The sequence below is a fragment of the Arvicanthis niloticus genome, chromosome 12, assembly GCF_011762505.2.
Source record: "Arvicanthis niloticus isolate mArvNil1 chromosome 12, mArvNil1.pat.X, whole genome shotgun sequence".
Taxonomy (NCBI): Eukaryota; Metazoa; Chordata; class Mammalia; order Rodentia; family Muridae; genus Arvicanthis; species Arvicanthis niloticus.
In genome coordinates, this window is record NC_047669.1 from 31016891 (window position 1) to 31032966 (window position 16076).

Here is a 16076-nt window from a genome sequence, read left to right on the forward strand (position 1 = left end):
ACACATACATACATAACAACAGAACTCCAATGCATGAAGTGTAAGTTGGTAGGATTGAAAGGAAATAATATTATGTGGATTCTTTGAAACCTTATTTTTAGTAATGGCTAAAACAACTGGATAAACCATCACTAGGCAAGTAAAAAGTTATAGAACGACATAGAAAATAAAATGTTATAGAACAATATAAACTGATTATCACCAATAGACAGAAAAATAATTCCTCTCCAGAGAGCAGAATTCAATTTTCTACTGCACGTGTAATAGTTCTCAAAATATACCATATATTCATCACAATGATGATAACAACAGTGATGACTAGCATGTCAGCTACCCATCTCATGTGCTGCTGATCTGAAGAGAGAGAAAACGCCTTGGAACACACAGCTCTAAAAGGAGTATCTCAATCAAATCCCTTCCTGCAGAGCTCAGGGAACCTCATAGAAAGAGAATGTGGAAGAGTGGAAGAGCCAGAGGGAATGGAGGACACCAGAAGAACAAGGCCTTCTAAATCAACTAAGCAAGATCATATGATCTCACAGAGACTGAAGCACAAACCTACAGGAACCTGCAACAGGTCATTTGTGCATGTAGTATAGCTTTCAGTTTAGTGTTTTTATGGGACTCCTGAGTATGTGAATGACGGTGGTCTCTGATGCTTGTGGCTTCTATTAGGACTCTTTTCCTTCTGTTGATTTGCCTTGTCCAGCCTCAATGTGATCATTTTTGTTTTATCTTATTATATTTTATTTTGTTATGTTTTATTATCTCTTACAAGCCTGTTCTTTTCTAATGAGAGATAAAAAGAGAGTGGATCTGGATGAGAGAGGAGGTGGTGAGGAACTTGGGGGAGTAGAGGGAAGAGAAAGTGTAATCAGAATATATTGTATGGAAAATGCTGAGGTTTGGTCTGTTGTTATGTAATTATTGTTATGTAATCTTATAATGTTAAATACTGTCCCTGGTTACCTCAGAGATGTGGAAAGCCTCATGTACATGAAGTGATGTTATGTCACCTTGCCTCTTCCAAATTGTCCCTGATTGGTCAATAAAGATGCCTATAGCCTATAGCTGCACAGAAGAAAGGTAGGTGGGGCTTAGGTTTGTCAGGGTTGGATTCTGAGCAGAGATGATGAGCAGAGAGCAGAGAGGTGAAGAGAGAGGAGAAGTCACCATGGGGTAAGTGAATCATGAGAACATGGCCTTGAGGGCTGGCCAAGTGGATAAGCATGGCCCAGGCAGAACGTGGTTATCTTGGGGTTATTGACACGGAAATAGACAAAATAGCACAGAGGGTTGATATCTGCCCAGGGCTTTAAGGCTGTTATAAATACAGAGCTTTTAGTGTCTTTTATGTGGGAGCTGAATGTTCCAAGGAGAGGTACAAACCTGTAGATGATTTTACCACAAACAGAAAAAGAATTTCTCTCTCTCTCTCTCTCTCTCTCTCTCTCTCTCTCTCTCTCTCTCTCTCTCTCTCTCATACACTTACACACACACTCCAGTCAAATCTCTCACCTATCTCTTATCTGTCTCTCTGTCTGTCTTTCATCTATCTATCTATCTATCTATCTATCTATCTATCTATCTATCTATCTATCTATCTATCTATCTGTCTATCTGTCTGTCTGTCTATCTACCAATCATCTATTTATCATCTATCTATTGTCTGTTTATTTATTTGTTTATTTATGTGTTATTTATTTTTTGGTTCTTCAAAGCAAGGTTTCTCTGTATAGCCCTAGTTATCATGGAACTCCCTCTGTATACCCGGCTGGCCTCAAATTCAGAGATTCATCTGATTCTTTCTCCTCAGTGCTGGAATTAAAGACATGTGTCACCATCACCCAGCAAAGAGGTTTTTTTTTTTATTTATTTATTTATTTATTTTTTTTATGAAAAGGAGAAAGTATCATCCTACAGATATCCATGTCTTGGAAGCCAGGCCTCATGTAACACGTGGGGTTATTTAAACTATACAATCCCAGAGGCCTACCCGCCCTGCCTTGCTTTGCACACAGCAGCTGTCCTCCACAGCTCCAGCTTGCTGTACCCTGTTGTTGGGTGCAAGGCTGTGTGACCCTGCACAGCAGGTTTCTCTTTTTTTGAGCTGATAGTGGAAGTTTTGTCTTTCAGCTCTTCCAGTGTCTATCCGCTATGGTTGTCATTGCCATAGTCACTAAATTTTTTAATACAGGAAAGAAGAAGCTAGTCCTTGAAAATTTTCTAGCTTCTGGACATCTTTGTTGTTTCTTAAGTTGCAGAAGAAGCACACCGTTTTCTTTGCTTTTGTCTCCCCATGAATGTTTTTCTAGATGTCTGGCAATGCCCATTCTTCTTTTCATATGCATGCCAGTTACACTGGACTAGGGCCCAACACTGTATAGTTTCATTTTAACTAATTGCAGAAGAAATGAGTTTATTTTTTTTAAAAAATGTCCCATACTTTAATATTGGGACAATGTTTTAAAATAAAACAGAGATGTCAGGCAGGCAAGTTAACTATCTACAGGAAGTATTTATTTAAAGCTTCACACTATCCCTTTATTTATAGATATGAAGCCAAGAAAATGTGTGCACATAGACACCAAATGGTATGTGTAAATCAATAATTATCATAGAAGTTTCATGTATATTAGTAACCAAATAGAACAATTCAAATTCACAGAGAAACTGATGAGTAAGTTACCATATATTCTTTGGTAAGTCCAAGCCAGCACACAGGGATGAACTCAGTGAAGCATTTCATTTATGTGAAGCTCATTAACCAACAAAATGAGCAAATGCCATAGGTGTTAGAGCTGTGTTTGCTTCTTGAGAAGCAATACCAAGGAAAGGCATGCTGGGAGCTGTGAGTCACAAAACCACTACCTTAGTTTGGAAATTTTGGAAATGCTTGTCCAGGTTCATGTAGATGTACCGATTCATTGGCTGTACACTTAAGGTTTGCTCATTTTCTAGTATATAATTTACCCTTTAAAAACAGCTGCTTTAAAAGGGAGTTACCATAAACTGTATTTTAATGTTTCAAGAGAATGAATGAGTTATGCTTTGGCTTCTTTCTTTATGTTTAAGCAAACATCACTGCCATTTTCTCCTGTGCAGGCTTAGTCATCCAACTATTGGCAGACTGGAGATGAAGATAAAGATAGAAGAAATGAGGAAGAAAAGTCACTCTTAAATCAGTGAACTGTGTAAACAAGTTGACCAAACTGTAGTCACTGAGTCCATCCAGGAGGTTACTATCTGTGTTTAGCTAGATTCCATCCCAGATGCGTGCTTTGGGGAGGACTCCTGCTTTGGTGTTGCTGTTCTTTACTGATATTTTTATGTATGGTAAGTCTGACATTCTCAAATTTTTGGAAAGGAAATTGTCTTTGAGGTTAATTTTGGACTATGATAATCCTCCTGCCTCATCCTCTCATGATTCCTTGAATTACAGGCATATACCTTGGTTGCAGGCTAACAGGACCAATTTAACACCTACCATTTACTTTTAAGTTTATTATTCTTGGTAAACAAGTTTTATACAAAATTATCCTACAAATACTAAAGGGATTATTCTATTAGTCGTTGTCATGCATTTCAAGAAGTGTGACTGCCTGGAAAATAAATATTGTACTAGATTTCTCGCTTCATCTTTACAGTTGACTTGTATTGAGAGAGAAAAGGGGAGGGTGGTGGGGGATCTGAGAAGGGAAGCATCTAGAGTAAAGTGGAGGCTCTTAGCTTAGCTAGGAGGGGGCTGTCCTCCTCCACTATAAGGGAAACAGAGATGATGTGGTCTGGATGCAGGCCAGTTTGTGCACTGGTGGCACAGATTATAGAGCACTTTTTAAAACATTTGAAGTAGGAAGGGGAAGCAGAGTCTGAAATAACCCTTATGAGGACAGACAGCGGAGCCTACCCGCTACAGTGCTAGAGCTCTCTGCCTTAGCTCTGTCTCTCCAGAACCATAGTTCCTAAGCAGACTGATCAATGTAAACCAAACTGACTTTTCTTCAAATACAAAATGCCATGTCCTTCTACTTCAAGATGTATAAAGTATGTCTGAGTTTAAGTATACTATTAACAAGCCTTTTTCAACAATTAATAAAGCATGAGAGACCTTTACATGAAATTAATTTAACCTCCTCCCTCTCCTTTGTTTTAGAAACTATATATGCATGTATTTAGTTGGTATATTAATGTGTATGTGGGGGGGGGATGCACCTCTGACACAGCATTTGTGTGGGGGTCAGAAGTCAACTGTAGGAATTGTTCTCTTTTTCACATGGCCCCTAGGGTTCAGAATCAGGTCCTCAGGCTTTGCCACATGTACCTTGGCTGCATTTCCTCTGAGCCATCTTACTGGCTCCCTAACCTTCTTAAATGTAGAGATTTGTTTTGTGACCCAGCACATAACAAATTTTGATAAATGTACGTAGGATACTTGAAAAAATACATATCATTTACTTTAAAAATGTTTTCATAAATGCCTGTTTGGTCATTATAATTATCATTTGGTCATTAATACCATGATTAATATATTCTGTCTATAATGCTTTTAAAAGTTCTGATTGCTCTATTCTTTTCTGAGGAAGATGCATTAAACCCCCCATCAATTATTGTGAAACAGTCCACATGTCTCTGTAATTTAGGTAAATTTTGCTTCATGTAGTTTGAAGCTTCATTACTAGGTTTATATTTAATCATGGAAACTAACATTATACAATTTTTGAAATTACTAGTAACATTTTTTCCTTTTCTCTTTTTAATGAGACTCTAGTTTCTTCCTTCCTCTTTCCTCTCATCTCCTTCCTTCCACTCTCTCCTGTTCTATGCAGGTAATATTTTGTCTCAACATTTTTGGTGTAGTTAGGTGGTATCTTACATTGCTACTAGTAATGACCTGTGGGAACATGATCAAAAGGATGACACATGAAGTTGAGAATTGTTATTTCAAGTTCTATACAAATTGTGTTGGAATTTTGATAAAGATTGTAATGAATCTGTAGATTGCTTTTGGTAAGATGGCCATTTTCACTTTGTTAATCCTACCTATCCATGAGCATGGGGATCTTTTCATCTTCTGAGATCTTCTTCAGTTTCTTACTTCAGGGACTTGAAGTTCTCATCACACAGATCTTTCAGTTGCTTGTTTAGAGTTATGCCAAGGCATTTTATATTACTCTTGGCTATTGTAAAGGGTTCTGTTTTCCTAATTTCTTTCTTGGCCCTTTTATCATTAGTATAAAGGAATTCCATTGAGTTAATTGTATAACCCTCAAGTTTTCACTTCCATCTTCTTCATGATGCTCAAGCTGCTCCTCTCCTCTTTCTCACCTGTCTGATCACCACATTGTGATACTTGCACATTGTGAAGGCTCTCACTGAGGGCTGGCAGGGCCCTGGGTAACAGTCTTCATCCATGCTGTCTGGCATGGCAGCAAGCAGGTGGGTGTCCATGGTCTGCCTGTGCTGTGTGCTGGAAGGCAGGTCTGTAGTTGGCATGGTGGTCCACACAACTCTGTCTGTCATTATCCTCCTGTGCTGTGATGCTTGGATTTGTTTTGATTTGACTTTTTTGAGTGCTAGGCATAAGACAGCATTGGTCACCAACCCAGACATCAACCTAGGACAAACAAAGGACTGCCATCTACTCTGCCCCTGACATAAGAATAACACCACCAAGAAGGTGTCTCTTTGCCCATTAGAGCAGGGAGGGAGATAATTTACCTTCTTTGCAGGAATGTGTGAAGGCACCCATTTTTATATCACTATTTACATGTATTGTGTTTGTTATACTTTCCACTTTGCTTATTTTTTTATTTGATTAAAATATTATTAAATTATTTCTTTCTACCTCTCCTATTTCCAGCCTGTAATTGTTTTCTGAATATTGTGAGATTTAATCTTACTATATTTTTAACTTGCATTTCTTTGATGGCTAGTAATACCAATTATTCTTATGTGTTTATTGTTCATTTGTACTCATTTTTGAGAACTGTCTACTTATTTCATTAACTTACTCATTAATTAAGCTATTTGATTTTTTTTTTTTTTTTTTGGTTTTTCGAGACAGGGTTTGGTTTTTCTGTGTAGTCCTGGCTGTCCTGGAACCCACTCTGTAGACCAGGCTAGCCTTGAACTCAGAAATCTGCCTGCCTCTGCCTCCCAAGTGCTGGGATTAAAGGCGTGTGCCACCACTGCCCGGCAAGCTATTTGATTTTTTTGTTACTCTATTGAATCTTTTGTACATTCTGTTTATTTTTCCACTATCAGATATAGTTAGTAAAGACTTCTCTCCTATTCTGTAGGCTGTCTTTTATCTCACTTGTTTCCTTTGCTGTACAGAAACTTCTTGACTTAATGAAATCTCTTGTCAATTGTTGGCCTTATTTCCTGAGTGACTATCACATTTGTCATTGCTATATCTTGAATGAATGTTTCCTAAGTTACTAAAGTCTTGTTTACTGCTGTATCTTGAATGTTTCTTCCACTTTTACCTCTAACAGCATCAGGAGGTTTAGGACTCATATTAATGTCTTTGGTCCATTTGGAATTTATTCCTATATGAATGAGAGATAGGAATCTGTTCTCATTCATCTACATATGGACATCTAATTTTCACAGCATGGTTTGGTAAGTTTATCTTTCTCCAATGCATATATTTTGGGATGTTTATTAAAAATCAGGTGGTTCATGTCTACAAAATGATGGTCAAGTCCTGTTATTAAAAGCAAAACCTATGTAACTCATTGAGCATGGAGAAGTTGGGCTGCTGCCTACTTAGAAACTTCATTCCTACTGACTATTGTTCATGATTCTGGAAGGTACTCTGCATGCTACCATAGGGAAAAGAGGACACCCCTAAATGGTATGTCTCTGTCAAATCCCTCCTTCCAATGCTCAGGGAAGTCTGCTGAAGAGAGGGCAGAAAAATAGCAAGAGCCAGTGGACATGGAAGATTCCAAGGAAACAAGGCCTTCTAGGCACTGGTTGAAGCCAGATGGGTCCAAGTAGTGAGAGGGGAGCTGGACAGAGGCTCAACCCTAACCCAGAAGCTATCACTGAGTGATACCTGCTCACAAAGGAAAAGATTCTCACTGAGTATGTAACTACGCTTAAGGGCAGGCACCATGTCCAGCAACAGATGGTCAACACAACATGGTATTGATGGTGTTTTTGGAGGCATTTTGTGTCATAATGCTTTGTCTGGGTATTTTGTCCCTTACAGGTTTTTTATTTATACATTATGCTTTCAGGTTTGGTGTTTTTATGGAATTTTTGTGCGTGAGAATGTTTGTCTCTGTGTCTACATGTGTTCCTTGTGGGTTTTTTTTTTTTTATCCTTTGTCTCCTATTTGTTTTTATTTTATTATTATTATTATTTAGATGTTTGCTATTTGTTTTCTAATGAGAGAGAGCAAGAAAGGGTGTAGATTTGGGTAGGTGTGGAGGATCTAGGAGGAGCTAGGGAAGGGGAACCACAATTTTAATCTATTTTATGAAAGAATTTATTTTCAATTAAAATCAAGTGACTGTAGCTTTGTGGTTTATAATACACCTTTTATTATTAAGAAAGGAAAGAAAGAAGAAATATGTAATTCCATCATCAGTCCCTACCCTTGCTCACACTCTTCTCATTCCACCATAATCCCACTTCTGCTTTCATGTCTTGGATTCATTTTGCTTTCACATGCAATACCATGGGCCACTCACCTCATTATACCTGGCTTATTCTGCTTAGTATCATGTCTTCCGATTCCACCGTCTTTCCAGCTAATGGTAGATTGTTGTTATTGTTATATGCTTTTGTGTTCTTAATTGAAGATTTTCTGTACTTTTGTTGTCTCCTCTGATATTTACATGGGTATTGTTTTGCTTTTTTTGAAATATATATTTATAATTAGTCCAATTTTACTATTAAAAATCAGACTACCACTTTATAGTAGTGCAGGTATCTTAGGATAACCAACAAGTCTACATTTTCTTTCCTGTGTCTTTAATTGTTGCTTGGAAAGCATGGAAATATTATAAGTCAATGTTTCAGAAGCTGATTATGATGCTTTTTTTTTCTTATAAAGCAGTGTACATCCAGAATAATCTCAGATTCAAAGTATGGCCAGCTGCTCTGACATCATGATTCTCTTGTCTCCTCCTCTTTGCAACCAATCCTAGTTTCAGACCATTATAATAGTGATCAATTCCACAGAACTCAAAGAAGGAATGGGAAGAGGAAAGAGCTCTCATCCTTCTTTTACCCTGTTCTGCTTCATTTCTGCTGTTCAGTCACAAGGTAGAACAGCTGGAAGGAGACAACAGGATGAACTCTTTGTGATTCTGTTTCTATAGATTTTGGACAATGACTCTGTTTCTTCATCTGTGGGAAGTGTTCATTATTGGTCCAAATAACTTTACTTAAGGGATGAGATCTGGAGAAAGGAGTTTAATAAAGTCAGCTTATGTGGTATGACTACACTGGACCTGGCAAGGGGCTAGAAGAAGGAAGACAGGGCTACTGTAAACTATTTGGTAAAATAAAGTTACTCATGAATAGGAAACAATTGATTAATATCTTATGAATGCAATTTTCAAGATGTTGACATATCAGCGGTGATAAAACTTCAAATTACTATCTTGTAATCATATAAATATTTAAACACTCAGATTTAACAATTTTCCAGGGTCAAGTTGTGTGGATAGGAATAAAACAACGCAGAAATATTCATCACCTATGATACAAGGTAATATTGCTTATCTTTTGAAAATGGAGAGTTTACTTTCCTCAGAAACTGTAACTAATACATTGGTTGCTAGACAGATTTAAGATGCATAGTGGAGTTTGGTGATTTTGCGTTATGGTGTAAGGGACCCTGGACATTTGCCTCTAAACCTTTGCCATCTTTGAGTGAGTGATGGGAAGACTGTGGCATTAGCACCCTCCCAGGTCTGTGTAATGAATTTCTTTCTTCATCTGATTAGGTGACCTTTATTTGAATATGATTTGTGAGGACTTGAGTTCCCCAAAGAGGCAAGTGATATCGTAATAGGACAGTGGAGATGTTAATGCAATGTTCATCACAAATAGGTTTTATTTGCAGCAAGGTCTGTTCCTGCTAAAGGGATGACATTACTTACTTTTGTAACAAGTGATTGTGACAGATAATTTTTTTGAGTAATCACCGCTCAGCAAACTTATGTCCATCATGGACTCTTCAAGTCAGTATTCAAGCAATGTGAGGATTCATAGTGCAAGATGTATGTAGCCCATATGCCTGAACCTTTATTTTAGAAGATAGTGTATTTAATTCTGATAGATTGAACATACAGAAACAATGAAATGTGAGAAAAATCTACTATTGCTCCAATATTTTCATTAGTCAAGCATTGTTCTAGTGTAACGTCATATAAGTTACTGTGGTTATACCTAACTCACAAGGTTTCCTTTTCTCATTCCCTCTCTTTGTGTGTGTATCCAGTTAACACTACAGTGTCTGTACAGATTGGTACAAAGGCTCTACTCTGCTGCCCTTCTATTCCACTGACAAAAGCAGTATCAATAAAGTGGATAATAAACCTCAGAGGATGGACTTCCTGCATAAATGGTTACAAAGTAGAAACAAGGGGGACCTATGAAACCGACTGTATGGGCAGGAACATCACTTGGGCCTCTACACCAGATGACAGTAATGACCTTCAGATCAGTTCAGTGGCTCTTCAGCATGAGGGGCATTACTCATGTGAGATAGTAACACATGTAGGGAATTTCCTAAAAGTCTATGACTTCCAAGTGCTGGGTAAGTGACAACATTACATATTGTGCTTTCTTTCTTTCTTTCTTTCTTTCTTTCTTTCTTTCTTTCTTTCTTTCTTTCTTTTTCATTTTTTTTTCTTTTTGGACAATGTTTCTCTGTGTGGCTGTCATGGAACTCACTCTGTAAACCATGCTGGCCTCGAATTCAGAAATCCACCTGCCTCTACTTCCAAAGTGCTGGAATTAAAGGCGTACGCCACCAATGCCTGGCTATATTGTTATTTCAAGTCATCAATTTTAGTTAGAAAAAATGTTCTTGTAACTTGTGACAAGACTGAATCTTTATTTCCTTTCCATCTCTCCAGTCCCCCCTGAAGTAACCTACTTTCCAGGGAAAAATAGAACTGCAGTTTGTGAGGCAATTGCAGGCAAGCTTGCTGCTCAGATCTCTTGGACTCCAGATGGGGATTGTGTCACTAAGAATGAATCACACAGCAATGGCACTGTGACTGTCAGGAGCACATGCCACTGGGAGCAGAACAATGTGTCTGCTGTGTCCTGCTGGGTCTCTCATTTGACTGGTAACCAGACTCTGTTCATGGAACTGAATCAGGGTGAACACCTTTTTTTTTTCTTTATTAGGGAAGATTTAATTATTATTCTGTAACAACATTTGCTTGCTGAAGAACTACTTTCATTGTGTATACATATAAATGTTTTTTTATTGGATATTTTATTTACATTTCAGATGCCATCCCCTTTCCCCATTTCCCCTCCCTAGAAAACCCCTATCCCATGCCCCCTTTTCCTTTTTGCTTTTATACATTTTTTTTAAGTGTTAATCAAAGGCTTTATAAGTTTGGTAATGCACCATCAGAAGTGTAACCCAATACCCAACCTAGATATATAAACTATCTTTGACTGGTGGAGAAATGTGAACATCTGCCTCCATGCCCCCCTCTCTTTCTCACTCTTTCTCTCTCTTATCACCTAGCTTCCCTTCTCCTTCTTCTTCTCCTCTCCTTACTCCTTCTCTTCCTCTTAGTACTCCTTCCCCCTTAGCTCCTCCTACATATCACCCTTCCTGTTTAAATAAAACTTTTCTCTCAAAATACAATTAGAGCCTAATTATTCCTAATTGTACCAGTGAGGTACAAGATAGTCCTAATAGCCAGTCCATCATTTTGTTGACTAACCAGGACCTCTGTCATCTCTCCTAACTAAAACACTTAGTTTTGAACCTGGCTTTTTTCTTGGCTTTAGAATGAATGTCAGCTAAAAACCACTCACTCAGATTTTTTCTCTCAAAATAATTAGCCAGGATTGGCTATGAGACTATAGGTTTTCAACCCCATCAGAAATCCAGAATGACTGAGTTAACTGAAATCATGGGAAGCGCTAAGCATAGCTTCTAAAACTTAGCCAATTTATAGAGACCGCTGAACACCTGGACAGTCCCTATACTACAGAACCTTGGAGCATCAAATCTTCAGCCTTCTGGTCCAGAATCATCTGACAGACCTTAGTGATGCAGAATCATTAAGGGCTGATTACTCTGTCTAGGCAGATGTAATCAGTTGACTATTCTGCAAGTGTGTCCTTTTCTGGACAGTAATTTGTCTGCAGATGGAAAGAGAAAAATTCTTGCCTAGTGGCTGTCTTCCCACAACTGGAGGATGGTTAACCTGTGAGTTAAGGGACTATAGCAAATTCATGGCTTTGAGTTTATTGTTAGAGTGTTTTTTATATTTTATTTAGAAATAGCTGAGAGGAGTCAACAGACAACAGTCCAGGTTACCCTACATGGATAGTTGGTCTTCAAAACATCAGAACTCCATAGAATTGACGTTATACACATTTCTATATCAATATTCATTTTGATTAGAGACCTATCTGCTCCTGACAGCTTCCTGTCATGGTTTCTAAGAAGAAATTGAGTATCTTTGGAGTTACTCCAGTTGTGGGGAGTACCTTTTTTAAAAAAATAGGAAATAATTGATATTTAACCTATTTCTCCATGAAAGATAAATATTTTTAACTTTATTCTGTTTGTGACAAATAGAGTAGCTAAAACATGTTTATGGAAAGAAAGAGTAAAATCAGGACAACAACTGAAGCAGAAAACATGAAGCTGTTTGCTACTGCCTCAAACCCTAACCTATCTCACTGGCAGAGAGGTTCCTGCTGCTCATAGTGTGTTGGCCTCTAGGGTGGCTGGCTCTAGGCAGTGTCAAGTTGACAGAGTTAACTAGGACATCAAACACACTTCAGAAACTAGTAACAAGTTTTGTTATCACCTGCAGTTTTTATCAACTAGCTATGAATTCTAGAAGATTCCTCAATTCATTTATCAGGTTCAGTGATTTGTTAAAATGGTTCACCAAACTGAAGAAGGCACCTTGTTTACTATACTGGTTTAATATAAAGGCTTCAAAACAGAGACAGACAGATTGAAGAGATTCATAAGACCCTTTATGGAGGAAGGAATATAGAGCTTCCATCTCATTGCCATCTCAGTGATTGCTGTGCTCCCAGGTCCTAGATGTATCCCCAATCAGAAGCTGCTCACACTGTCCTATTTAGGATTTATATTAAGATTTTGTTACATAGTCATGAGGGTTAATCCTTGATCATTGGTGATTAACTCAATCTCCAGCCATTCTTTCTTCACAAGAGGTTAAGTGGTTATGACCGTGATAGTATAGGGCTCCAAGTCCTAACCCTCTAACTAAAATTTAGTCTTTCTGGTGATAGCCCCAACCATGAAGCTCTCTAAGGGCTTCTAGACACCAGTCATTCTATTGGCTTACTAAAGATATTTTTTATTTTGTTGGCAATTATTTTAGGACCTAAGTTTCAGTAGATGGAAAACAAAGACCACAGATGAATTTCAGTTTTAAATTTTTATTATTTTTTGATATATTGTCTCTATAAATAGTCCTGGCTGTCTTACAACCTGAAAATAGTTTCTATTATCATATATCTTATCTCCATATTTCCCTTGTAGTGTTACAAAACAGGATGCAGATTAACTCATTTTCTGATGTTTGTTTCACGTTCCTTAATTCCGTGAAAAAAAAAATCCACTTCCCCTAACATCTTTCATCTAGCAGGCCACCAAGGCACTATCATAAACCCACTTCTTTCTGACTTGCAGCTAGTGTTGAGTAACCATTCTGATTCCTCAGATGTTTTAGAGCATTTCATTGTCACTTAGCACCATTTGGTGGCTTGAACGTCACCTAAAACAACCCTGACAAGAAAAACATCAGTGGAAGTGTCATGAGACTTAATTTAAAGTTGTACTATGCAGGGAAAGTAGCAAAACCAGAATGGTATTAGTACAAATATAGACATATTGATCAATGCAACAGAATTGAGAGCCCACATAAAATTCCATGTACCCGTAGCAACCCAAGTTTTCATTAGGATTCTGAAAATATTCACTGAAGAATAGATATCATCAGAAAAATATAGTATTGGGAAATTGGATATTAACATGTAGAAGAATGAAACTTGATTCTTCTCTTTGCATTGAAATAAATTCCAAATGGACTAAAGATCTCAATGTTAGATCTGTAACTCTCAAGCATCCATAAGAAAGAGCCCCAAGTACACTGAGTATGCAGTGGAGAACAGGCTCAGGTAAGAACTTTCTGAGTAGGACTCTAGTTGCCCAGGAAATAAGATTAAAAACTCAGTAAGTGGGACTCATGGAATTACAAAGTTTTTATACTGCAAAGGACAATATTAACTGATTGAAGAGGTGGACTATAGATTGGGAAAAAAATCTTTACTATCTATATATTTGGCAGAGGATTAATATTTAGAATATGCATGGCATTACAAAAGCCTAAACAACCAAATTGAAAAATGAGCAATGGAACTGAATGGAAGGTACTAAGAAGAAATGCAAATGGCTAAGAAATATTTTTAAAACGGTCATCCTTAACCATCAGAGTAGTGCAAATTAAAGCTTCTTTGAGATTTTTAACCTTAATCCAAGCAGAATGGTTAATGTTAAGAAAATAAAAACCAATGGATGTGTGGAGCAGGGAACCTTCATGCACTATTTGTGGAAGAGCAATTGGTGCAGCTGCTGTGGAGACCTATGTGCCTGTTCCTCAGAAAACATGAAATAGATGTCCTATAATGTGCCCATTCATATTCATAGATGCTCTAGTCCTAATAACTGGATCATGAAAACAGCTAAAATATCCATCAACTGATGAATGAAAATGTCCATGGGTACAGAATGAAAAGAGACTCATGAGTCCTGCTCTGCCAACCGAGGAGCTATGGACAGTTGATGGTTTCTTGAGGAGAGAGAGTCAGTTATTCCTAAGGGTATTGCTTCTGAGGCTCTAACCCAGGAATATATGAACAACATAATCTGAAGCCAGTGGGCTATTAAAAATAGATACAAAGTTAGTGGGGTAAAATACTGGGGTATGGATCAAGCAGGAGTTAGAGGCGGAGTTAGATGTGAATATGATCACAATACTATGTGTAAAATTCTTACTTTTTTTAAAATGAAAAGGAAATTATTCTTTTCAAAAGAAGAAAATTTTTGTATAAAAGATGCATCATGGGTGCACTTCAGAAGAGAACTTAGAGGTTCTTAGCTGATTTATTCTGAAAACATCTTCTCAAAGGAGAAACTTTCCCAAGCACCAAAGAGTCTGTATAAGCAGACCAAAGTAGGAAGTATCAGGTAGTACCACCTAACTGTGAAGTTTATGAATCCCAACAATGACCAGCAAGGTTGGACACTAATGTGTGATAGTGGCAATCATACCTTGGCAGCAACCAGTAGTTGTCCAATTATGTTTAAGGCTCACTCAAGAGGTTGAAAATCATAGCTGGTACTGGAGACCCAGCTAGTGACTCAAAGTGTTAGTGTGGGCATTGATGTCAGAGAGGAATCTGACACAGCCCTCCTTTAATCCACCATGATGCCTATCTAAGTTCTAAATACTCTGTACTCACTAATAAGCATGGCTCTTAACCCTTAACAAAGAAGCTTCTATTTGCAATAGAAAACATCACAAAAAGCCACAAATGATCAAAATGCAGAGAACACAGATCATAGGATGTCTGCCCTCTATGGATACATACACAACACATTTGCTACATTTAATGCTCAGGGAATATTGTAGAATAGGGGACAGAAACAGTATAAGAGCTAGAGAAACAGGAAATCTGTGGGAAGATTGTGTCTCCTAGAAATGTCAGGGAAACTTCAGCGCTGAAACCTCAATAATATGGCTGCCTAAACACGTCCTGAACAATAGATATGCAAACACGGAAGGGGAAATCTCACTGAGCCTCACCCTTAGAGGAAAAACTATTGTTAACTAAGGGCAATAAGAGTGGGAGAAGCAGTCTTCTTACAGGGATGGCCCCCTAATTGGTATTTTCATATCATGTATCAATATGCAACAGTAACAATTTAGAAAGACGAGGCTAGAAATTTGAGAGGGAGCATTGTTAGATGGTGGGACCTGGGGGAGGATAGAGGAAGAGGAGGACAGGATAGAATGATGTAATTATATTTTCATAAAAATAAAATAAAATTTGCATGGTTAATTTTGCCCATTTTCCTTATTTAACTGTATGTTTTAACAATATTTAGTGTGCATTTCTTGACTTTAAAATATTTGCTAATGCCTATCAAGCACAAAAGCTAGACTTGATTCCTAAACTTGATCCTGAAATAATGGTATAAGATGTATCTGAATTATAATTCATAAGGTTTTCTGATTTTAATATTTTCTAAAACTTTAGGACTATGTTAAAGACTTTAAAGCTGTTTGCCTTTAATTTCTTGCTTAGAACTATTATTGAACTGACCTGAAATTTTACCTTTGCTTGTATTTGAAGGTACCACCAGCACCCCACCTTCCTTGCTGACCATTCTCTATGTGAAAATGGCCCTTTTGGGGATTATTCTTTTCATGGTAGGATTTGCTTTCTTCCAGAAGAGAAATTATACCAGGTAGGACTGAAAACTAAAATGTTAAAACTCATTAGAGACAAAACATTGTTATAAGTTGTAGTTCACAGTGGACTTGGAAAATATGTAATGTGCTCCTACCATGGGTTCTCCCTCAGTCCTTCTTCTGCAGCAAGTCTTTGTGAATAACAAAGCCCGGGCATAGGTGCTCACAGCTCTGGTGAGAGATTCTGCCTTGCTACAGTTCTGACAGGAGAACCTACCTACTCTTGCCTTATTATTGGGATTCTGTAGCAAAAATGAAGTTGCTGAAACATTATAAGTGTTTGTTTATAAGTGTATTGACTTCTGCATGCTTCTGTTTATTCTGGCTTAATTATT

General features: G+C 37.6%; 1 protein-coding gene and 1 non-coding gene across 2 annotated transcripts; one reads left to right on the forward strand and one right to left on the reverse strand.

Moving 5' to 3' along the window:
• The first annotated feature begins 3112 nt into the window (after positions 1-3112).
• Positions 3113-15741, forward strand: LOC117718204 (cell surface glycoprotein CD200 receptor 2-like). The gene is made up of 4 exons (XM_034515763.2): positions 3113-3336; positions 9465-9782; positions 10105-10353; positions 15623-15741. The coding sequence occupies exons 1-4, from the start codon at positions 3273-3275 to the stop codon at positions 15739-15741; spliced, it is 750 nt and encodes a 249-aa protein (XP_034371654.1). The 5' UTR covers positions 3113-3272.
• LOC117718318 (small nucleolar RNA SNORA48) lies at positions 5565-5702 on the reverse strand. Its single transcript, XR_004608016.1, has one exon. It is a non-coding gene; the product is annotated as a small nucleolar RNA SNORA48 (small nucleolar RNA).
• Positions 15742-16076: the final 335 nt, after the last annotated feature.

Bases quoted from the DNA above. Each gene is read 5' to 3' on its own strand.
- LOC117718204 (XM_034515763.2), top strand. From the start codon at position 3,273: ATGCGTGCTTTGGGGAGGACTCCTGCTTTGGTGTTGCTGTTCTTTACT. The intron at 3,337-9,464 runs GTAAGTCTGACA...GTGTGTATCCAG, and splicing joins TACTGATATTTTTATGTATG to TTAACACTACAGTGTCTGTA. The intron at 9,783-10,104 runs GTAAGTGACAAC...CCATCTCTCCAG, and splicing joins CTATGACTTCCAAGTGCTGG to TCCCCCCTGAAGTAACCTAC.